Source organism: Pteropus medius, unplaced genomic scaffold (genome assembly GCF_902729225.1).
Source record: "Pteropus medius unplaced genomic scaffold, Ma_sr-lr_union100, whole genome shotgun sequence".
NCBI classification, from domain to species: domain Eukaryota; kingdom Metazoa; phylum Chordata; class Mammalia; order Chiroptera; family Pteropodidae; genus Pteropus; species Pteropus medius.
In genome coordinates, this window is record NW_024344241.1 from 4965527 (window position 1) to 4989639 (window position 24113).

General features: G+C 39.7%; 1 protein-coding gene across 3 annotated transcripts in view; it reads right to left on the reverse strand.

Annotated features, from left to right (window-relative positions):
- Positions 1-780: 780 nt before the first annotated feature.
- CDYL (chromodomain Y like) overlaps positions 781-24113 on the reverse strand; it is a 163894-nt gene continuing 140561 nt past the window's right edge. For all 3 annotated transcript variants that reach the window (XM_039869422.1, XM_039869421.1, XM_039869420.1), the window contains 5 exons: positions 21214-21470; positions 19649-19821; positions 13957-14167; positions 3343-3486; positions 781-2405 (listed from right to left, as the gene is read on the reverse strand). In XM_039869422.1, coding sequence (XP_039725356.1) covers positions 2247-2405; positions 3343-3486; positions 13957-14167; positions 19649-19821; positions 21214-21456 — 930 coding nt within the window. In that variant the 5' untranslated portion in view covers positions 21457-21470 and the 3' untranslated portion in view covers positions 781-2246. The remainder of the gene's footprint in view (positions 2406-3342; positions 3487-13956; positions 14168-19648; positions 19822-21213; positions 21471-24113) is intronic.

Genomic DNA, 24113 nt, shown 5'->3' on the forward strand with positions numbered 1-24113 from the left:
TGAGAGGCTGCATTTCCTGTCACCTTCACCAACAGTGGGCATGAACATAAGATTGTTGCATTGTCAGTCTTTCCTTCTAGTTGAGCTTGATTCATGACCCTCAAGTTGAAAGGTAGGATGTTCTGCTTCACAGAAGAGAAAATGTGGCCAACGTGCCTGGAGAATGAAAAGTCTAGGATGATGGAATCAGACTCCTAGTTTCAAGGAGAACCTACTACATAAGTTCCCTATTTGTAAATTCTAGTAGACATTACAGGAGAGTTGCCAGAATATAGGTTTTGCCACACTGAACTGGGTTGGAAGGCTGCTCCTACTCCTGACGAGTTACTCACATGACCTTGGGCCAAGCGTTCCATACCTCAGGTTCCTCATATTGTAGATTTGGGTAGAGAAGGCATGAGTTACAACTCTCTGTACACAGATAAAACCTCTTGCACATTCAATACTGAATCAAAGATGTATATCACAGAAGCTAAATGTGAAACGATATAAAGTTCAAAATAGGCAAAACTAGGTAATATATATTAGAAATATACTGCCTTGAAAGAGAAGGGGACAAGTGACACAAAATTCAGGAAACGGTAACCTGGGGATGGGTGATTCAGGTAGACATGACTTGGGAGGATACCGGTCATACATTCTAGTTCCATCCAAGGTGTAGTTAAAACAGTGGTTCATATTCTTTATATTGCACAAATGTTGTATGCCCATATGAATATTTCAAAAAAAGATCACATATTCCACGAGGAATGAAAAGAATTATCAGAAAAACTTTTCAAATGTGTTACGAAATATTAGTTTTATTTAACCAGTTTTCACAGCTGAATATTTATTCTATAAAAACTTTACAGATTGTACAGTTTATATATAGTTCAAACTACTGAACGAAAAAGTAGGTCCCACAGATGCAAAAATACTGCACCAACCAATCCAAGGTAAAGGCAGATTTACACACTGTACAGCTCTCCACATAGCCAGGAGGTGGTCGGTTCTAAGTATAAACTTCAAAACTGTACAAAAATAAGGTTTTGATTTTATTTCATTCTTCATACATTCAATATGATTGCAAGCTCAGAAGCCTAATAATAGGCATCTGTAATCAAGAATCAGTCCCCACTCCTGAAAGGAATGCGAATGTCTATTTACACAGGGCACTCTTGGACACCATACTGTACTCAGTATATTGTGTAGACATGAAAGCAGAGACCAAGAACATTAAACGTCAAATATAAAGTAGTTCTTTTTTTTTAAAAGGAGTTTCTGTATTTAATAGTGTGCCAAAAGAATTTTAACTTATTAAATAAAATATATTCTAAGTGAACCTAAAAATTACACTTTATAAACATAAAAATACCTTTTTTTTGGTGTAATACATCAATCATATCTGCAAATAGAAAACCAAAACTGTATATAAAGTAGTATTTCTCATCCAGCAACAAGAAGCATTGTAGTTATTTTTTCAAAAGGGTCAGAAAAACTATTTAAAATCCACTAAGACTAACTTATAACTTAGATATTCATACTTAAGCTATTCAGTGATTCACTAGTACTGCAAAACAAGCTTTCTTCTAGAGAGACAGTGGTTTCTTCATGTTAACTGGGTAAGAACCGGACATATTAAAAAAGAAGGAGAAATCAATTGATTTTTCAGCATGAATCCTAAGCATACTTTAGTCTTGGGTTCAACAGTGGATTTTTCATCAGAAATACTTATCCTAAAAGATAAGTCATACTTTTGATTAAAAATTTTTCATCTCTGAGGTATTGTACCTTCTTGGAGACAAAGGCATATCTCAGATCTTTCTGTATCTCTATTTGGGGCAGGGGAGGAGGCTGGCTAGTACCTCTTTAGAGTCTGTTCTAGAAGGAAAAAATAAAGAAAACAAACATTATTCCAGACTTTTCTGCCACCCCAAACCAGCAAAACACTTTTTATACAGTACAAGCCAAAGATAACAAAAATTAGAGCTTTAAAGAGCAGTCGAGAGCTCACCATTATACTTTCATACTTGTGTGTATAATAGGTATAAAATAATCTTGTTTGGACAAAGGAGCTTTGTAGTTATTTATTTTAAAGTTACAGTACTTAAAAACTCCTTGATAATAAATAGCTTGGATGTTAAGTCCTGCTTCCAAGCATGAGCTAAGAGTGAACTTGTTTTAGGCTGAAAGAATGGATTAGGGCAACTTGGAGCCACAGATGTCCTGCTCTACAATTCCAGTGTCATCAGCAGGCAGCCTGCCAATCAAAACTCATCGATCTTCCTCTGTAAGTATTTCAACATGGAGTCCATCCCTTGGGCGGAGCCCCAGATTTTCTTCAGCACTTCACACTCCCTCTCATTGGCCTGTTCTAGCTCCATCTTCATGTTACAGCGCACAAGGGCTTTGGATTCCTCAAGCACCTGGACGAAACGATACGCAGTTAGTTAGCAGGATGTATGTCTGCAAGCACTGGCTCCATTTCACCCCCAAGTTTATGAAGACAATTGTCAAACTTGAGTAATAATGTGTTAAAAGGACTACCAAACATTTTTTCACAATATACATCAGGCCTAATATATCTATGAAGTATATTTCACACTAGATATCGGACAAATTTTCAACTTCAAAGTGGATGTAAAGCTGTTTCAAAAGAGGGCCGTGCTATCTGCACCGTGACCCTCTCCCAACATTAAGACCAGCCTTAGCCTCATGATGCTGCTCGGGCCACTGTGGAGACTAAACTGGACAAACTCTGGTGATGCTCAATGGAAACTCCCTGAAAATGCCTGCTGAGAGGATTTTCTAACCAAAATTTTAACTTTAATAATGAGGGTTGTTCACATGTCTGGGATAGCTTAGATAGGAGTTAGGTAAGTTAATATCAAATATCGTTTCATCTTATAATTTGCTAAATGCAATTTTGTTAGAAGATTATCTAGCACATATGTTAAACAAAAACTCAGATTCACTGTGAGGGGAAAGCAAAAGAAATGTGATTAAGGGCAATGGAAACAGTAAAAAACTATATAAATGTTTTTTTGTAGACTTTTATAGGACATTTTAAATGTCCTATAAAAGTCTACATTTAAAACATTTAGTAGCTAAATGTTTTAGCTACTAAATCTGAGATTGAAACGCATTCTTTTAAATCTTGGGTATTTGCAAAGAGAAGACAAAGTAAGCAGATCTGTAGCAGTGGCGGCCATTAAGGCTTCCATAACTATTTCTCATGAAGGTAGCTAGCTGTGCAGGGGCAAATGTAGAGGACTCAGGAAATACTGTGAAATGTGAGAGATTTTTGGGGAAAAGGTGCTTGTAAAAAAAAGCCACACATATAAAAGAATGAATCCCACATACAACTGGATTACACGCGGCAAGCTCCTTAATGCGGACCATGACTTCCTGGGTGAAGGTCCCGGGCCAGAACACCTGAGATACCAGGCCTTTGCCACACGCCTCCTGTGCTGTCAGCTTCCGGCCACTAAGCAACATTTCATTTGCCTGAAAAGAAAAAGAGTTGATACTGATATGAAACATGAGGGGGAGGCAGGCACAGAAGCCCCAACTAAATATTCATCGCTTAACAACTCAAACGGGCCCTGGTGGGGACTCACTGCGTATCCTCCAGAGTTCCCACCAGAGCGCGCCTTTCTGGAGCTTGTTCAACCTGTGCTAAGAATTAACCCAGCAAAATGCAATCAACTATGCAGATGTTAAGTAACATACCAGCCAGTGATTTAAAAAGAAAAAGAAGGTAAAGTCTTATTTTATGATATAGTGGAAATCAAATGGACTTAACCAAGAAATCTAAATTAGAGAAGATCTATTCATTGTCAATTTGAGATTATGGGCATGTCTCTCTCTGACTGCCCCCTCCTCCCAAAGTATGAACTCATTTAATACACAGAACCGTTTCCTGGGAAACTGAGGCATAAGCAAAGCTAGAAAATTTACAATTCTAGGGATCTGAACCAGTCACAGAACTACTACATAGTGTAGGAGAGGAGAGGCCAACGTGACTTGTTCTCAATATACAGAAACAATGTTCTAAGGGAAGTGAATGTTTTACTGAAATATAACTTAGAGGCCACATTTTATTGCTTAGACACAAAAACAAGAAACTATCCAGGACTTGAATGCATCCAAAATGACCACTACTGTAGTATTCTTAGGAGGGTCTGACTATTTCCTTCACCTGACTTGATGGGTGAAGTTAATATTTTTGTTTTTGTTTAAAAAGCATATATATGCATATAAAATGAATTTTAACTCTGTCCTGGATTCTACAGCACTTTTCAGGTCTCAACACAATGTGTAAAGAATTTTATTTCATTCAAATGACAGGCTCACAGATGCTGAAACACGAGGAAAAGAAAATATATATCTGACAAAGAAACTGCCCTATTCTAATGTGACAACTTCTTATCTGTAGTATATCTTGCATGGTTATTTTTCCTGAAGATTCTGATGGCACGAAAAAGCTTCTGGGCTCAGGAAAAAAACTTTGGGTAGGCAACTACCTTTTCCAAAAGAGGCAAAAATCATTGTTATAAAAAGGCCTTAAAAAATTGAGTGTATCTCTCATTTGACAGTACCTGTGCACGTCCTGTAAATGTTTACGGCATGTGAAATGCACAGCCTGGAGAATACACAAGTAAAAGAGTTGGCAAAGCAAATGTCTGGCTGATTCTCCACCCTTTCAGCGTAGGCGGAGATTAGAAAACCGGGCTTTAGAACAGGGTCTTCACAACAAAGACTGTAAAGTTCTTAATACTCATGACTCACTGTAGTCCTGAACTGGAGCCTATTATTTGAGCTAGGTCTTGGACAAAGTTGTGAGTGTGTAGAGTTTGGAGATGTTCTACAAAACCCCTGAACAGCCACTTCCCACTGAAAAGGTCTAAAATAGACAATGGACTTAAGAATCTGACTGACTTACTGTTAGCTGCTAAGCTAGTTCTTCTAAAGGCAGATCTAAATGCAATGAGAAAGGATAAAAGAACAGGAGTTCCTGATGAAATGACTTAGTGGGAAGTGCTTTATGTTAACAGAAAATTTTCATTTCCTCGTTTGCATTTTACTGTTAACACACAGTGAAGACAAAACCACAACCAGATCACTTAGATTAAGTGTGAAGTATGTTCCCAAGACAAACTTGAACTACAGGGTCTTAGTTTGGGCAGTGGACACAAATGACTTTCACCAGGCTCTGAGTGAACATTAGAAGTGGGGAGTGATGAAGAGCAAGCATCCTTCACGTATTTATTCTCCAGAGCCTTCATGGGGTCCTGTTTTCTGGTCACTTCTTTGAGTGTATTTTATTTGCCATCTGGAAGTCAACTCACAGCCCTACCACTGTTCTCTTCCCTCCTTGTCTCTTTCATTACCTTTTCTTGATTCTCTCTCAGGCCTTGTGCCACCCGGAACAGTCCTCCCCTCCAGTGAGTGAAGTTGTTGTTACTGTTCACCCTTGCCCTTTCGAGCTGGGCTACCTCTGTGGTGGCTGTCACTGGAGATTCTTTCCCTACTTAGTTTTCTATATCCCAGATGGTTGGATGGGCAGGGCATTTCTGCATTTGCCCAATAGTATGAACGGTGGGACTGACTCAAGGTTGTTAATGTTTTCTTACGTAAGTTCAGGCAGTGAGTTGATTTAAAATATAGTCATCAAGTAAAACTAATAGGAAAAATTCTCTTAGTAAAATTAGTAGGATTAAATACACTCAAGTTGAATGGGCGTGTTCTCATACATGCAATTTCCAGTAGTTTTTAAATTAGAGATTCCTAACTTCTACCCAAATAAGAGATTTGCAAAGATACAGTCATTGGGAAATTAACTAGCTGCCATTTTTTCCAAGATGGCTGAGTGAACAAGGGACTAAATGTAGACAACCACAACACCCAATGTGGTCAAAACTGTCCAACTGTTTTATCGGGCCTGAGTTAGCGGGATCAGGGAGCTTCAAATCTCAGAGGTAGCTTGGCAGCAGCTCTGCCACTTACTCTCTTGGGCCAGTCTTTACACTCTCTGGAGGGCAGCTCCATACCGTAAACTCAGGGTAAGGACCTCAGGACTGAGAGCTGCCAGGTTTACAAATGGGAGCTTGTGTTTGTCAGCTTTCTGCTCTCAAGTGAGGCTCCTTCAATTCATTCACAGCACCTAACACTTTCCTGAATGTACAGGCTCACTGGGTGGTCCTTGAGACAGAACTGTGACTCCGCAGTGTCTGGCACAGAGTGGGCAGTCCATGAATGTTTACTGGGCACAAACAAGGAGGGCTAAACTCCTACACAGTTTGTGATTACAGCTTAGCTCTGAGATCTCTCTCCTTGCAGTAGACACTGTAAGAAAAGGACAGTTCTCACAGCTTGTTTTAGCTACGTTTTTTATCCTGATAATATGCTCCCTCTAGTTTATCCTCCTGCAGTTTTGCATATACCAAGTGGGAAAAGCCAACTGTTCTAGTCTTGCCTTAGACTACTAAAAGCTCGCATACAGCAAAAGCTCATGAAAGGAACTGCATCAACTGAGTAGTCACTTTCCACAAGTGTCACAATACAACTCACCTCAACAACATTTAATAACATTTTGTATAGAGCTTTTAGTCAAATACTGACTAAAAAGTGGAGAATTTATACTGTGTGATGTTTAGGCTCTTTGCTCTTGCTTTACAGTAGGATTTCTCAACTTGGGTGCTAAAGACACTCTGGCTGGATAAAGACACTTTGGTATGGAGGATGTCCTGTGCATTGTAGGATGTTAGCAGCATCCTGGCTTCTTCCCACTAGCATCTCTCAGTTGTGACACCAAAAGTCTCTAGACATTGACACATGCCTTCTAAGGCAAACTGCCTTCGCTGAGAATTGCTGCTGAAGTGGCACCAGGAGATCACAAGGAGAAGCAAAAAATAATGACTTTTCAAGACTTGTCCAGAAGAGGAAAAAACGAGTGATGAAAGAGTAGGCATTCATTTTGTAATGTCTTCAAGCTATTTCTGGATCTTTCTGAGCACAATGAACTCTAAGACCTCCACCCCTTAGCAGCATTTGGCCCAAGGGATCCACTTCCAAACTGCCTTTGCCCAAAATGTCAAGTTTGTTTAGTATTTATCCCAGATCTGCCCTTTCTGTATATATGCAGAAGCATCATATATGTACTCAGATCATACGACGAGAGGACAAAATCCCCATTATGTTAATCTCCTCTAGAGTAATGACTCAAAATGGCCTTAAAATGATTTTACTGATGATAATGACTATTTACTACCAGAATAGGAAGCAAATGTTAGGAAACAATCTTAAGGAAACTCAAAATGAACTTAAAGTAATTTTCTTGATAATGACTCTTTACTACCAGATTCAAGTACTGTTTGGTGGATATGGTGTTGTGAAAATGACAAGACAAGACAAGACAATCCAGACATGTCTACACTTCATCACTTGAGGTGAACAGAGATACATCACCCAGATGCCCCAGCCCAGGAAATACCTGTTACTCAGCTGCTGGGAGTGCTGTTAGCAGGCAACTCCTGGTGAGAGCTCCCCTAGCAACCTCATGCATGGCTGGGCCCTTCTTGGGGCTGCTGCATTCAATGGCTGAGTGTGGTGAGGGCACCTGGACAACTGTGATGGCCACATATGCCCCGGAGCACCCCATGGACTCAGCTAAGGCTTCGTCAGAGCTGTACCACAGCTCACCTTTACCCACTGCCCAATCCTACTTCCTCTTTCTCTTTCCACAGAGGTTGAAAACTAATCCATGTCCTGCTTGCCATAATCCACCTGGCCTCTAATTCTACAGAAACTAACTAGTGACAGGCAGGAATGAAGCAGTGATAAAAGGCATTTTGGAGGATTGCTCCCCAGCTGGCTGGCAATGAAGACCTTCCTGGACTAGGTGGAGCAACCACAGCATTCCATACAAGTGGTGGTCCAAGTGCTAAAACTCTCACAGGTGATGAGATAGTAACTATCAGTTGCCAGTGACACAAGCAGAGGGGTTCCCAGGTAGCAAGACAGAGAAAGTTGAGACCTGCACCCAAATCCAGGATTTATTAGCCAGAGTGGCCAAGATCCAGACAAGGTTAATCACCCACACACAGGAGATCTGTTTGGCTGTGTTCGGAGGAAAGGGGAAGGATAAACTTGGTATGGGGACTTCTGGGTGGATACTCCCAAACTCTTAACCCCAGGCTCCTGAGCCTGCAATAAATGGCCCACCCATCCCTATTATGTATTGCCCTCTTGCTTGAAGACAATGCAGAAATCTCTACAAGATAGCATCACTTCTCTTAAACCATGCTCCATCTCTTCTCTTGGCTATCAGGCCTGTTACTTAACTCCTACCCCAGAAGAGCTGCATGACATAGCCAGAATGTGCTGGTGGAGCTGGAAGAAGACACGGGGCTGAACTGTAAGGACAAACCAGAGGGCAAACCACAGAGCTGGACAGGGAAGTTCACTGATTTGGGAGCTCTCCTGAACTATAAGATTTAACACCCTGGCAAATGCCCAAGGAGATGGTGTGATCTTTCTACTGGGATGGGTTCTAGAAGCATAGAGAAAGTGATGCCCCAGGGTAAGTGAAACTAAGACGCCAGAACTACCATGGCCCACAGTGGAGAGGGTGAGACAAGATGCCATTAGGATCTCATGGCAAATGCTAGAGAGATTGCCAAGTCTCTGCTTTTGGAGCAAGGCCATGCCATCCAGCAGAGAAGTATATACTTTTTTAAAAACTAATTCTGGTAGAGACAGAACACTTGACCATAGGACACTAAGTGACCAGGTATCAGGAATATCCATCATGAGCTGAGTTCTATCAGACCCATCAAGGTGTCAGGCAGTGACAGATGCATAGACACAGGTGAGATGCATAAGCAGGTGGCCTAGACCCAGAAGTCACCCACAACTGTTGCACCAGTGCCTTGCCTCAGGTAACACCTCTGGCCGAAGGGGGGGGATTCTCTGTGAGCAAGTTTGGTTTCTGGGAGGGCTGGCTCAAAAAGACAATGAAGAGGGAAATGCTCTGAAATGAGGGATGTGCCTGGTTATCCACCTGGTATGGGTGAAGTTGATCAGAGTTAGAATTCGGAGTGACCTGAGCAGCGGTGAATGGCCTAGCTGGCTGGTCAGGGGCCTGAAAATTAGGAACAAAGAGATCTTGGGTAGAGGCATGTGGATGGATGACTGGAAAAGTGTGTAGACTGCTATGTCATGTCAGTGTCCAGTTGAGAGCATCCACCATGGGGATGAACTAAAGAGCTACATAAGAAAGGTGATACTGACCAGTCTCAGTTGTTGGCCACCCCAGTGCTGGCATGACGGACATGAATGAAGTAGCTATGGTGTAAGAGACGGAGCTCAGTAGCATGGGCTCTGACTCATCAAGGCTATTTCAGCTATTATCACCGATGGACATGTAGCCTGCCAGCAGGAAATACCAATGCCAAGATACCTGCTTGGCATCCTTCCTGAGGACGGCAGCAAGTCAATTGTTTTCATAGGAACACTCACTTTAGGTCTGGGTTTGCCTTCCCACCTGCAGGTCCTCAGGCAACCTCACTCTGAGGCTTACAGTGTGGGTGACCAGTCCACTGACATGGATGCCACAGAGCATGGCACCAGACCATAAGTCCCTCTCAGAGTAAAGAAGGTGCAGGAGTGGTCCCATGACCACGAGGTCCTCTGGCTGAGTCACATTCACCACCTCAGAAGCTGCTGGCCCGATGGAGTGCTGAAATGGCCTGAGGTGTGAGTGGAGCACCAGTTTGCAGGTATGCTCCATGAGGATGGGCACTGTCTTCCAATTGACAGTATAAACAGTACAAAGACCCTGATATGGTACCATATCCCCAACAGAAAGAACACACGGGTCTGGGAAAGAAAGGGTGGAATTACAAGTGGCTGCGCTTATCATCCCGCTGGATCAGTGGTTCTCAAACTTTTTGGCACCAGAGACAGGTGCTTCTACGAGAATATAATGCCTGATGATCTTAGGTGGAGCTGAGGCAGTGATGCTAGCACTGGGGAGCGGCTGCAAATACAGATGAAGCTTCACTCACTCACCTGCTGCTCACCTCCTGCTGTGAAGCCTGGTTCCTAACAGGCCATAGGCTGCTATCAGTCTGCATCCTAGGGGTTGGGGACCCCTGCTCTGAATATCTACTGAAGGACGTTGTGCCTTCTGTCCTCACGTATCTGGGCTCTGCTGGTCCCAGTGAACTTAAAGTTATGACTGATGCTTGACACTTAGTGGCTCTGAACTCAGGGCCGCAGGCAAAGAGGGGATGTGTAGAGCCCTGGGACCCACCAGGAACTCACTTCTCCCATGCCCAAGTGCACAGGGTATGATGACCAGGCCTCAGGCCCCTCAGTGACCTGTGTCCCACCACCAGGGCAGCCACTGAGATCAGCAGAGGTGGTAAGGGGGGGTGTTCTAAAACAGAAAGAGGGTGAAGGATAACTGAGACCAGGTGGGACTGGGGCAGCTGCAGTTTGTCCTATAAGCCCTCCTCTTACATTTATTTTAAACTTTGTTTTGGGAATACATTTAGACTTACTGAAAGATTACAAAAGCAGTAGAGAGTTCCAGTCAACCCATCAAACCCAGCTCTCCGTAACATTAATATTTTATGTGCGTGCGCATACACACACACACACAACCCCCACCCCGAAACATTTTGCAATGATCAAACTCATAAAATTACCACTGATATATACTATAAACTACAAACCCTGCACAAATGTTGCCAGTTTTCCCACAGCTGCCTTTTATCTGACCCAGGATCCTAGGAAGCCACCCTGCAGTGAGCTGTCAGATTCCCTTAGTCCTTCCAGTCTGTGACAGTTCCTCACTGTTTCGGTGAGTTCTCTAACCATGGCACTTTCGGAGGGTGCTGCTCAGTATTTGTAGGCCACCACAATCTCGGTTTGTCTGGAGTTCTTAGGTTTAAGCCTTTGACTGGACTCTAGCAGAGTGATGCTGTGTCATTCCCAGTGAAGTACATCAGAGCAAACTGGGAACCTTAGGCCTTATTTCTGGTGAACTTTAATAACTCAGTAAAGTAGTGCCTGCTATGCTTCTCCACTTGAGAGTTACTATTTTTTTTTTCTATTATATGTAACAAAAGGATGTAAATATCCAGGCAGTTCTTGCCTAAACAGTTACCACTGTCTAATCCTCTTCCTCTAAGTCTCCTCCCTAGTAAGAGAGGCCTCCGGAACCTGAAGGAGCTGCCCCCCAAATCTGTACAAAGAAGTGATCTGAAGGGACAAGGAGTGGACTGTGGTAGACATGGGGATGTGGCGCCAAGATCCCCTCTCCAAGGGAGGTCTTGCTGCCCCAGCTGCTGGTAGTGCCATTGACAGACAGCCATCAGCTCCTGTAGGGACTCCCTCTGCTGCAGAGTCACCTTGTCCACAGGCACATTACTATGACAGTCCACACATTCAGTGACATTGGATATAAAGGAACCAGCCATCTCAGTCCACTGTGGGACAACTGTTGACAGGCTGTGTATGCCCCAGAGCTGCCATGGTGGCTGAAAGCTTTGTCAGGCCTCATGGTTCCAACTTTTCCCTCTGTCCAGCTCTATCTCTTTCCTGTCTCTTCAACAGGTGTTGACTACCTAATAGTTTTCCAACATACCAAATTGTTTTAGTATCCGCCTCTGGAGACCCTAACTGTGACACTACAAGCATATCTGAGATATTGTGGATTTGGTTCCAGACCACTGCAATAAAGCAAATATCGCAATAAAGCAATTCACATGCATTTTTGGGTTTCCCAGTGCATATAAATTATGTTTACAGTAAACTGTAGCCTATTAAAATGTGCAAAAGCATATGTCTAAAAAAAACAACATACCTACCTTAATTAAAAATACTTTATTGCTAAAAAATGCTAACGATCATCTGAGCTTTCAACGAGTATCTTTTTCCTGGTGGAGGAGGGTCTTACTTCACTGCTGATGGCTGCTGACTGATAAGGGTGGTGGTTGCTGAAGGCTGTGGTGTTTGTGGCAATTTCTTAAAATAAGACAACAATGACATTTGCCACATTGACTGACTCTTCCTTATGAATGATTTCTCTGTAGCATGAAGTGCTGTATGATAGTATTACCCAAAGTGGAACTTCTTTCAAAACTGGAGCTAATCCTCTCAAACCCTGAAATTGCTTTCTCAATTGAGTTTATGTAATAATCCAAATCCTGTGTCATTTCAACAATCTTCACAGCATTTTCACCAGGACCAGACTTCAACTCAAGAAATCACTTTCTTTGCTCATCCATAAAAAGCAATTCCTCATCCATTAAAGTTTTATCATGAGATTGCAGCAATTCATTCACATCTTCAGGTTCTACTTCCAATTCTAGTTCTTTTGCTATTTCCACCACATCTGTGGTTATTTCCTCCACTAAAGTCTTGAACCCCTCAAAGTCGTCCCTAGGAGTTGGAATCAACTTCTTCCAAACTCCTGTTAATGTTGATATTTTGACCTCTTCCCATGAATCACAAATGTATTTAATGGCGTCTAGAATGATGAATCCTTTTCAGGTTTTCAATTTACTTACTCCATCAGAGGAATCACTACCTATGGCAGTTAGAGCCTTATAAAATACATTTCTTAAATAATAAAACTTGAAATTCAAAATCACTCCTTGATCTATGGGCTGCAGAATGGATGCTTTAGCAGCATGAAAACACTCATCTCAATGTACATCTCCAGCACAGCTCTTGGGTGACCAGGTGCATTGTCAGTGAGCAGTAATATTTTGAAAGCAATCTTTTTTTCTGAGCAGTAGGACTCAACAATGGACTGAAAATATTCAGTGCACCATGCTGTGAACAGATGTTATCTAGGCTTTCCTGTTCCATTTACAGAGCACAGGAAGAGTAGATTTAGTATAATTAAGGGCCCAAGGATTTTTGAAATGGTAAATGAACATTGGTTTAAACTTAAAGTCACCTGCTGCATATTCCCCTAACAAGAAAGTCAGCCTGTCCTTTGAAGCTTTGAAGTCAAGCACTGACTTCTCTTCTCTAGCTATGTAAGTCCTAGATGGCATCTTCCTCCAATACCAGGCTATTTCACGTACACTGAAAATCTGTTGTTCAGTGCAGCCATCTAAGTAATTACCTTACTTAGATCTTCTGTAGCTTCTACATCAGTACTTGATGCTTTACCTTGCACTTTTATGTTCTTTCCTTAAACCTCATAAACCAAACTTTACTAGCTTCCAACTTTTCTTCTGCAGATTCCTTGCCTTCACAGAATTGAAGAGAGTTAGTTAGGTCCTTGTTCTGGATCAGGCTTTTGCTTAAAGGAATGTTGTGGGTGGTTTGACCTATCCACTAAACTTTTTCCACATCAGCAATAAGGCTCTTTTGCTTTTATTATTCATGTGTTTGCTGAAATAGCACTTTTAATTTCCTCCAAAAACTGTTTCTTTGCATTCATAATTTGGCTGTTTGGCACAAGAGGCCTAACTTTTGGCTTATCTTGGCTTTTAACATACCTTTCTTACTAAGCTCAATCATTTCTAGCTTTTGTTTTAAAGTGAGAGATGTGTGACTTTTCCTTTCACTTAAAAATGTAGCTTTTAGGTTATTAGGTAAAAAAACAAAACAAAACAAAAACAATAACAACAAAAAACCTTTAACTGCAAACTCTGAGTGTTTACTACTAGTGGATACCAGTGTTAATTATGCAGAGATACAGATTCCTCATTGAATGAGGTCTTTCTCTAGAAAATGATGCAAAAACAGTGTCAATGTTCTATGAACCAAAACATGAAAACCTATGATCTCATGAATTAAGAATGAATGAATGCACAAGAATTGAATTATAAGAGCATTTGATGTAAAGTCCCCACAGAATGACACCCTGTATATATTTATAAAACCAACAGCCAAACTAGATTTCCTCAGGAAGTTTTCTAGAATTATTTTTTAAAAAGAGGTACTCACAGATGCTCCTCCCATAATCTTGGGAAACATAACGGTGGAACAGCCATCTGGACTCTGTCCGAAGGTAGTATAGGGTGTTTGAAACCAAGCCTTTTCGTTGGCCCAAACCACATCACAAAGAGGCAATATGGATGCTCCTAGTCCAATGGCTGGGCCATTTACTGCTACAATAATAGGCTTCTTAAACTGAATAAAAGTATTCACGAAGTTTCTAAAATAAAAAATAAATGGGGAATTACTCAAAACATTGCGTATTTGAGCAACAAAGAAATCTACTATTACGGAATTAAATTTACCAAGATGAAAACTCTGTAAAAATCATTATGCGTTGAGATTTGTTGAAGGCCTTCCCTCAGAAGTTGTGGACCATGGATTTATTTACTGTGTGTTGTAAAGGCTTAACGATACCCTGGCTGCCAAGCTGGAAGTGGCTATTGCCACAGGACCTATGTGAAGATTATGGGTAAAGAATTAGAGGCTTGCCCTGAGAAAATCTGGCATGGGGCATAATACTGACACTGCCTGGTGTTGAGCCAAGACTAGAACATTGGGGTCATGAACCATGGGGCTGGAGTCTGGACTTGATATGAGATTTCAGACAGCTCACTGATTATTTGGAAACAACCAGTATTTCCTGAGTTTAAAGAGAACTAGACTGAATGGTCTGGGCGATGTAAAGACAAACAGTTTACAGGCTGGTTTAAAATATGAGATCCAAACAAGAACAGCTGAAACCACAGATATGATTTTATATTCTGCTGTGTGCTATAGAATATAATTATAGCCAGATTTCAAAGGACAGTGCAACTAGGGGTAAGGCGGCCTTCATAGAGAATGTGGATTTTAACAAAACCAAGCCAATGCTATTTTTAGATTTGTTTTAGAATCAGGTTGGAATACTAGGCTCCTTTTCAACACAGGATAGGTTGGTGCCATACCATATTGGGAATGTGCATCTTCTTTCCATCACTAGAATCTCATTTTATGTTGAGGTTGCTTTTCGTTATGATTTAACACGGTGAGAAAAAGGACAAATACACGCCAAAATAAATACTATATAATTTCTTTAAGGCAGTCTGAGTTCTAGATCAGAATCACAGAATTCTAAAATCTAAAGCTGATCCCTATCTTTGGTACTGAAAAAATAACAATCTAGGTGTACTCTACAATTCAGCAATTTAAAACCTAGAGCAATTGTTCTGATCATTTCTGAAACTCATGACTTGGTATTTTAGATGAATAACCCAACCCCCCTTCCTGAAACTGACATGAGGGGGCCATATTTTTTTGGAGGGTAGGCTAGGAAGGTATAGAGGTGTGTGTGTATATATGTGTGAAGAACAAGGGAAAGTAAGGACTGCAGAATTTGGCAGCTTGCAAGCCTATCTCCTGTGGCACACAGTCAGCTCACAGGCCTCAGCCTGGACCCTAAGGTCCTCCTAGGTTTGCTGGATTTTTACGTTGAGCGAAAATTAATTCATTCAAATGAATGAGTTGTACTAAGACTTTGTAAGTGAGAAAGCCTGAGGCATTGGTAGAAAGATCACATTAGGTTTTAATGATGCGAAGAGAACCAGACAACCTTTAAACAGGTCCTTGAAATAAATGTAGACAACCTACATGAAGCTAGTTCAGTTGTACCATCTTCTGAGGATTTTGAGTCAGTGATACATGAAGAAAACACATTTTCTATGCTTAGTTACTGATGACTCTTGAAAAGGTAACTGTTCAATTGTCTCCATGACATAAAGCAGATATTTTCTAAGTGTCTCTCCCCAGGTGCCCTGGAGTAGCTCCACTTTCACCTCCCTCATATGAACACCTGGAAACCACGAACGGGATGGCAGAGTAACATAGGAAAAATGATCAAATAGTGTAATAAGAAAATAATTCTATAGAGAAATGGCAAAAGAAATTAATTATTCCATGCAGCAGTGTTTTCTCTCATGTTGTATGTTCACGTAAAAGAAGAAAGTTTGCTTCTAAAATAAATATTGAAAAATCATAGCTTAGATTTTTATAGGCTGAGAAATATTATTCAAACTGAATTTTTTTCCTCCCTAAAAAAGTAATTTTACTTTTTTTGCGTGCGCCTGGAATGACAACTTAATCTGAATGCCCTGGCTATTTCTGGGTGGGGTATGAATTATTCAGCACCCTCTCAAGTGAAGACCATTTTCTCTTTTTAGAGGACATAATCTGGCCATTCTGGCATGTGAGCTCTGAGATACATATCAGAAATGAATATGGTCCACAGAGAAAATTGTTTTATTTAAAAACACAAAGACAAAACTTCATAGAAATGCTTTTCTGTTTGGTAAAAACTTCCCAGAGCCACAAATGCTTAGTCAGGTGTGCTGCACTTCAAGCCACACAGCTACCAGAGGTGGGGAGGTGGAAGCCGTCTTCAGGCCTGGGGACAAAGCCGTCAGGAGCCTGGCATTCAAGGAGGACCTGCCCACTGCTTTTGCTGGACTTAAAGTAAGTGTATTTTAAAACAAAATCAAAACGCCTGAATGTTCAAATATGCTCAATGCAACCTACTGAATTTAAATTTCAATGTCTTTTGAATTATCTACAAATTGAGTCAAAGGGTTGTGCCAAGTAGGCAGAGAAGAGATTATATTTGCCACAAAAGAAGTTTTAACAGACTTATATTTAAACAAAATCAAAATCAAAATCAAAATTCTATCCACTGTTTTGAACATTTACTACTTCACAGACATCACCAAAAAGTTAAACCACCTAAGGGCAAGAGTCTAAGAATTGCTTGGGGAAAATGTGGCAACCCGGATCTGGGTACTGATAGCTAGTTCACTGCCATGTCTAAGCTGAGCTCTTTTCATTTTGAATATATGGAATAGGACTGAATGGGGAAGAAGTCTGTCTTCAGGGGCATGTTTACTTATTGGCCCTGTTCTCTCTCCAGATCCGTCCCTTATCTTACTCTATGGTGGCAGAAGATGGTTCCCTCCTGGGGAGAGGAGGTTCCTAGTTTCCAGAGACTTCAAAAGTATAACATTATAAACTGATTCATAATCATTTTATCACTGTGAATATTTTTTATTACAATTTATTTGCAAACTGGTTATCACCAACAATTCTGATAACAGAATTAGCTGAAATAGATACCTGACAAATGAAATGTTTAAATCTAATCTTATTTCCTACTTTTCTTTTGGAAACTTGCTACAATGACATTCTTTGTACCCAAGTTTTAAGGAATCGAGATACCACAGAAACAAAAAAAATATGTAAGTAATAGTGTTATGTGTATAAGCCAATCTTATACATATAAAATTTAAATGCAAATGAGCGAAAGTAAAGGTTAAGTAATCTAGTGTAACTAATTATTTTTTGGAACCTGCCTGAGTACATTACATCGACAAAAACATCTTCATTTAAAGAAGAACCATCTTCATTTAAAGAAGAACATTTAGTTTCCCTAAAGCAGGATTTGGCTTTTTTCTAGAATACTAATTCAACTTTTAGTATTGAGGGAGTGAGGGAGTGACATGGGAGTGGGAGGGTTAGGAGAAGAAATGGGAGTGAGTAGCTGGTGAAAATAAACATTGGAAGTTACCTAGAAGTTCAACAAATGAGATCTCTCTTGATCAATCATTCCTCTGCTTTCTCTAATCCCAACAATACGAGCCCCAGCCATTGTTAAGGAAAATTCAACACTGATGACATGGGCTTGGGACTAGGGCTGAGGCACCAAAACAATTTAGAAGTGGAGCTTAGGGAAATGTCTATAGGTGAAGTGAACCAGAACTTAGAAGGGACTGGCTGACAAATTCTATTTCATTACAGCAGATGTCCCCAAATCACAATATCATGTATAAAGTCTGTGTGATCTTAGAGAAAACATACAGTCACTACAGGAGGCATAAGATTTTGCACTAGAAAAATGAAAATTAATTCACGTAATTCATCCTGAAAAGATGAAAGAGGTTAATATAATTAGGACTATCTGCAAGTTGTCTTAGAGGTACTGACAATTGGTCAAGGAATTATGTGCATGGTCAAGAAGTTTAATTTCATACTGAATAACAAGATGGTCCCATCTAGTATACAAGTTTGATGTTATTTAGGAGACCAGAAATAATACTTAAAATCAGTTTATAAAACTTTGGACTGTTTTTGAAAAATCAAAAAAATGGCAATGTTCAAAAAGATTAAGGAAGAGATAACAGCCTGTATGCATGCATATACAGTATTAGGAAACATATTAACTGTGAAAATTACTTAAGATGTTATAAAAGGCCAAAGCAATGTCCAAGGTGTATGGGGTTCCAGGACTCTTGTGATGCGATGTTCAGGACAGTGTCCATCAGAATCATCTTGGGAGATCCATCAGAAAGAGATGTCCTACCTGTCTCCACACCCATCAAAACAGAAAAAAACACCTCCATCAATACTGATGTGCACCTCTAGAACTATTTAGGGGACCAGAAAGCCCTGGGCTTAGGGCTTTGTTAGTGCTGAGGGTTAGCGTTTAGGGTCTCAGCCACTTGGAGCCCAATAATTATCAAAAGAGGCTCAACTTCAACTCTCCAATACCTGGGGGGTTTTGGAGAAGATTCAAATCACTTTACTGTCATTTTGCAAGTCTGTGAGCCTGTAAGTTTTCATCCTACTGTAAATTACACTTAGGGATATGCCATTTTAGGGAGGTGGGTAGGGAAGTAAGATGGTCTTTTTGGTTGGTGGCTGGGTTTCAATCACTTTAAATAAATAAAATTAACCAATAAAAATTAAATTACTTTAAATTATACATATATAATAATTAGCATGAGAAGTGAGGTATATAAACAAAATATTTACCTGGACATGCTTATAGCAGAATTATATGGTTCTAGAAAAGCTTTTTGCACTGTTATATAGTGGTAGAAAAATCCAAAAACAGAAGAAATAGAAATATCTAGGGTCATATGTTAAATGAAAAAAGCAAGCTGCAAAACAATAGAATCTAATTGTTTATTTATTTAATAAATTTAATTGTTTATTTATTTAATAAATTTAATTGTTCATTTATTTAACAGAGCTAAAATAAAGCTTTATTACTTGTGTGTGTATGAAATACATATTTGAAAATGTTTAAGAAAAAGGTTGGAGAAGACAAATAAATGAACAGTGGATTGGGGGCAGTGAAAGAAAGAGAACTTCCACTTTTTACTCTACATTATCTAGTTTTATATGTAGTTGAAACTCAGGATGAACTTGAACAAAAATGTGTACTGACTGTACTAAAAAAAACCTTTTCATGTGATGTTATGAAACTGGCTCATCATAAAGCCTAGTCAATATATTTTAGAGTCAAGCAAATAGTAAGTTATTATGTGAAAGAGAATGTATCTTTATTTAAAGGGTGAAGACAGAACACACTCATACTACAAATAATGGAAACTCTGGCTATATGCTTTTGTATATTCTATTCATTAAACCTTCCCTGAGCATTCATTGGGTTTGAGCCAGCCTTGAAATTAGTTATTTGCTCAAGGCAAGGAGTAATTTATACGCTAGGCCTACAGAAAAGACAGATGATTTAATTAATTTTGCTACTGTCTCTCTCAGTAGAAAGAGATGTACATTTCATTCACAAGACTTGTTTAAGCCTGTTCTATCAGGTACTGGTACACTAAAAGCAAAACACTCAAACCAACGTTTTAAAAATACCATTTATGCATACCTGATAGCTTCTGCCATTTTAGTGCTTTCTCTTTTTCTGTCATCTGTTAAACGCCGTATAAAATAAATAAAGTCAAGACCACAGCAGAAGACACTGCCCACTGCACTGAGCAGTACGAGCTTGCTGTCGTCAGCAGCAGCTGTGCTCAGGGCACTTTGGACTTCTTTCATTACCTGAAAAGTCATCAAAAGTTAAAGTGGCGAAGAGTAGTTTTAATACAGAATTCTAAAAACATTTAATTATGGAATAATCTAGATCAACAGAAAGTACATTTATAACCTGATATTCCCTGTATTTACCATAACTTAAAATAACTCATAAATTTCTTATTTCTGTAGCCAGAGATTGGGAATGCTGGGAACAGATTATATAAAGTACAATTAGAAACACTGGTGACTCTAAGTTATCTTAATATTCTAATTATTGTGGCTCTCAGTAGATATGGCAAGTTACATATTATATCCACTTGGTATTTCTACACTTTGGACAGCAGGTGGCACATTCAACCAGTTGAAAGAAATTAGACCAGTTCCCTGTTTGTTTGTTTGTTTAACACCAGCCTGCCACACTTGAGACAGAAACCCCAATAGTTTGGTGCATAAATGCATTAGGTACAAGCACATGAGCATGGAGTCATTTTAGAAGGGCACAAAATCATTTGAAATGATCTCTATGATGCATTTACAAATAACCAATGAAGGGGCTCTGCAGTCTATAAATATACTGGGGACAAGCCCTGAAGTGGTTTGTCATGGGACCCTGGCCAGACATACAAACTTGATGTAGTTTGGTTTCCTTGTCTGGACAAAAAACTTGACCTAGTTGCTCACAAGTGGAAAACTTAAAATTTTAAGTAAGGTACAGTGCAGGTTCAAATTTAGATACAGGTTTGATTTTAGATACTTCACAGAATTAGTTTTTGGATCTTTGCAAGCACTAATCTTCCTTGATCCTTGAAAGCTAACTTTACCAGGTATTATTATCAGCAATGAATGAATATGTGTTGAAATCACTATAGCTGTAAATTCTACTACAATGCTGAAGACTAACTCGGAATAATGGTAAAATGTTCTGAAGGGGCTGGGACCTCGGGGATTTTAATCTCGTCTGAACAAAGAACACTTTGAGAATCTGATGAAAGCTAAAGAAAACATGTGAACACACATTTCATTTATATATGAGACTTCAGGGAGACGGGAAGCTCCTTGAGGCGCCCCCATGCTCCTAGATTAAGAGCTCCTAACTTGGAGGTGAAAGAAGACAGAGGGATAATTACCACACCCCCTCCATTCAGAACTCTGGTTCCTGTCACAGCCCACACTCTTGAGAATGAAGATGGACATGTGACACACATATACTGTCCCAACTTCACTGCAGTAATAAGTGTAATAAGGAGCAAGACTACCACACTTCACTTCTGCTTCCTATCTCCTGGCAGTTATTGTGAAATGGCCAAGAAGGAGATTTAGAAAAAGCACAAAGAGTGCCATTATGGCAGAGCAGGTCTGGAAAACAAGGGCTTAGAGAAATAGGATGCACAAATCAGCCCAAGGAACATCTCTCACCTCTGGATTTAGTGAGTTATTCTCTGATGATTTTGTTGATAACAAGATGTGGGTGAAGCCATCCTGCTTCCTGACGACAATATCTCTGTATCTGTAGGCACTTTCTGTTTGCCTCACACTGAAACGCAATCGCTTGTCAAAAGGCTGGTCTCTTCTCTCATCAATAAATTTCCTTTTCCCAGCTGTCACTCCTGTAACAGATGTCTGTATGTTGGTTGTTCCATTGGCTGTTAACGCATCCATAAACGGAGATGTACCTGCCAAGAGTTTGAAATCACAGTGGTCTGTGATGTCCTGCTACCAATTCACTCCCCAGGGTCTTTGAATTAGGTAAAAATGCTCATTACAAACTCAGGACTTAATATCTTACTTAATGCAAGAATGTTAAACATCAGAACCTATGGAAAGTCTACTTTTAAAAGCATTTGTTTTCCATCAAAGTCTGAGAAGTATATTACCCTCTTGCTTATCTTGCCTAAAAAATAAAGATGGAAAGGCACTTACTGAAAAGAAGCTACAAAATTTGAGACTTTTGAAGAATGGAAGGAATTAAGAGATGGGGTCTCATGAACAGTATCTATTTCAGCCTTGAGAAGGTGAAAGAAAAAAGGAATTGATTCAAGAAAATATCTTATTATTAGAGCCAAGGTTATCTGCCATTTTCTTTTCTGAATGCAAGACTGACTTGTAGACACACAATGCAACTATCCGTTTCTGATGGTCTACCCTACTGAGTAGTGCTGTGGCCACCACTGCAGACCACCACCCCCTAGTGGGGCATGAGATACTCAGGAGTTCTTTCTTCTGATGCCCTGGGATATGACTACTTTTGAAGTCTGTCCACTGGTCCTAGTTCTACTACATTTTCAAATGCCTTTTAAGTAGCTAAAGGCAGTTCTCTTTCATGCCATAAAGAATTTTCCCTCCAATTTTCTACTAATTTTCTCTCCTGTGTCAGGCTCAATATCAATCTCATTGCTGTTTTTCAATATGTCTTACAGATACAGTCTTCTGAATTTAATACTTATTATTATAATAAAGTCAAGAATTTTATTTAATACTTTCATAGGATTACCAAGAAATGTCAGGGTAAGAATTCAAGTATTAGGTATATGTTCTCCTCTTAATTTATATGAATTGTCTATACATTATCTAACCTGGAAATGAGTATACACTACACAGCCTTTGGGTAGGGGAAGAAAGGGAAAGAAATGTAAGAAAATCAGATCAAGCTTTACTAGTAAAATTAGCAATGGCTCAAGTTCTCTGAGGGGAAGAACATGATAAACTATGAGTTAGAAACATTTCCTTCAAAGAGAAAGAAAATAAGCCAAAGCCACCAAAGAAGACTCATGAATGGACATTTAGAGAGGTCAAACAATCTCCTATGTAAAACAATCTGACTTTTGTTCAATTAGTAGAAATACTTTGGAAGGTTTAAAAAAAATAAATTTAACTTTTTGAAAATTTGGAAGAGAAAATAATACATGTACATGGTTCAAGAACCTAAGAATATATGGTGAAGGACCTCCCACCGCCCCTATTTCCCATCTGCCCAGGACTCCCTACCCTCCAGTTAGCCACTATGTCTGGTTTCCAGGTATCCTACCAGAGTATTTTATGCAGTGTGGACCACAAAAAGATTCATTTGATGTGAACTCTGAGAAGGAATTTATCTGCTGAGATGAACTCTCCAACTGAGGGTCCAAATTTTATAAATATTAAGAGTCTAGTGGCCATTTACTGACAAGGGCTCCTCATGTACTCTGTGTATCGATTGGGAAGAACCTCAGACTGCATTCTTCTTGGCTTCCCACTTGCTTAGGCTGTCTGAGTCAACCACTGTAGGGAAACCCTGGTTTTGCCTTTCTACCTAGGACTGAGACTGCCCCATCCAATCAGAACTAGACAACTGTATCTTTATTTACATGTATACTGACCAATCAGAACTGCTCTATAATGACCAATCAGAATTGTACAAATTTGGAAACCTCATTTACATAAAACTGGACCAATTGGGAGCCTGGGTGGGAACTTCTCAATAAAAGGCAACCTCCCCTTTGTATCAATGGAGCACATTTTCAGTTTCCGCTGGAGGCTGCATTTTCCTGGTTTGCAATCTGTTTCACTTGAATAAAGAATCATTTCTGCACCTCTTTGGGAATTTTGGTTTACAGTATATACAAGCAAATAAGAATATAAATAATTCTTCTCCACCCCCTCTTTAAAAAATATAAATGGTAGTACAACAGACATAGTGTTTTGTCATATCTTGCCTTTTATGCATTTTATGATACCCTAGAAACTGTTGTCTATTCATAGTTTCCTATTTCTTTTCTAAGGCTGCACAGTAGTCTACTGAATGGAATTTCCAGAATAAGAATGTTTATTTTGCAATAAACATTAATATTTAACATTTTTTTGATATTACAAACAATGTTGCAATGTATAACCTTGGCCTCTGTCATTCCAATGCTTGCAAATCTATACAGTAAGTTTTTAAAGGATTTGTAACCTGGAGTATGCCTAACTGAAAGAACATGTGATAAACTGTTACCAGTAAGACAGCATGATGCTGAATCCTTCTGAAGAAGCTACTAAGAATTTTCTTTCTTTTAACCTTCAACCTCCAACCTCTCTTCTATCAGATCGTTTCCCCAACTGTGTTTAAAAACATTCTCCAAACTCTTTTACTCTCAGATATCCCCAATAATTTGCTCGTCTTCTCAGCACTGCCCTCTATTCTCACTAATCAGCCTAACTTTGTCTATACTTGCTGTCCTCACTTTTTCCTCTGTCCATCATTCTTCAACACACTCCAATTTGGAGCTAGAGTCGATGTTACCAGATAATTTCTTGAGTATAGAGAAATGGTAACAGATGTTTCTGAACCATTGAGT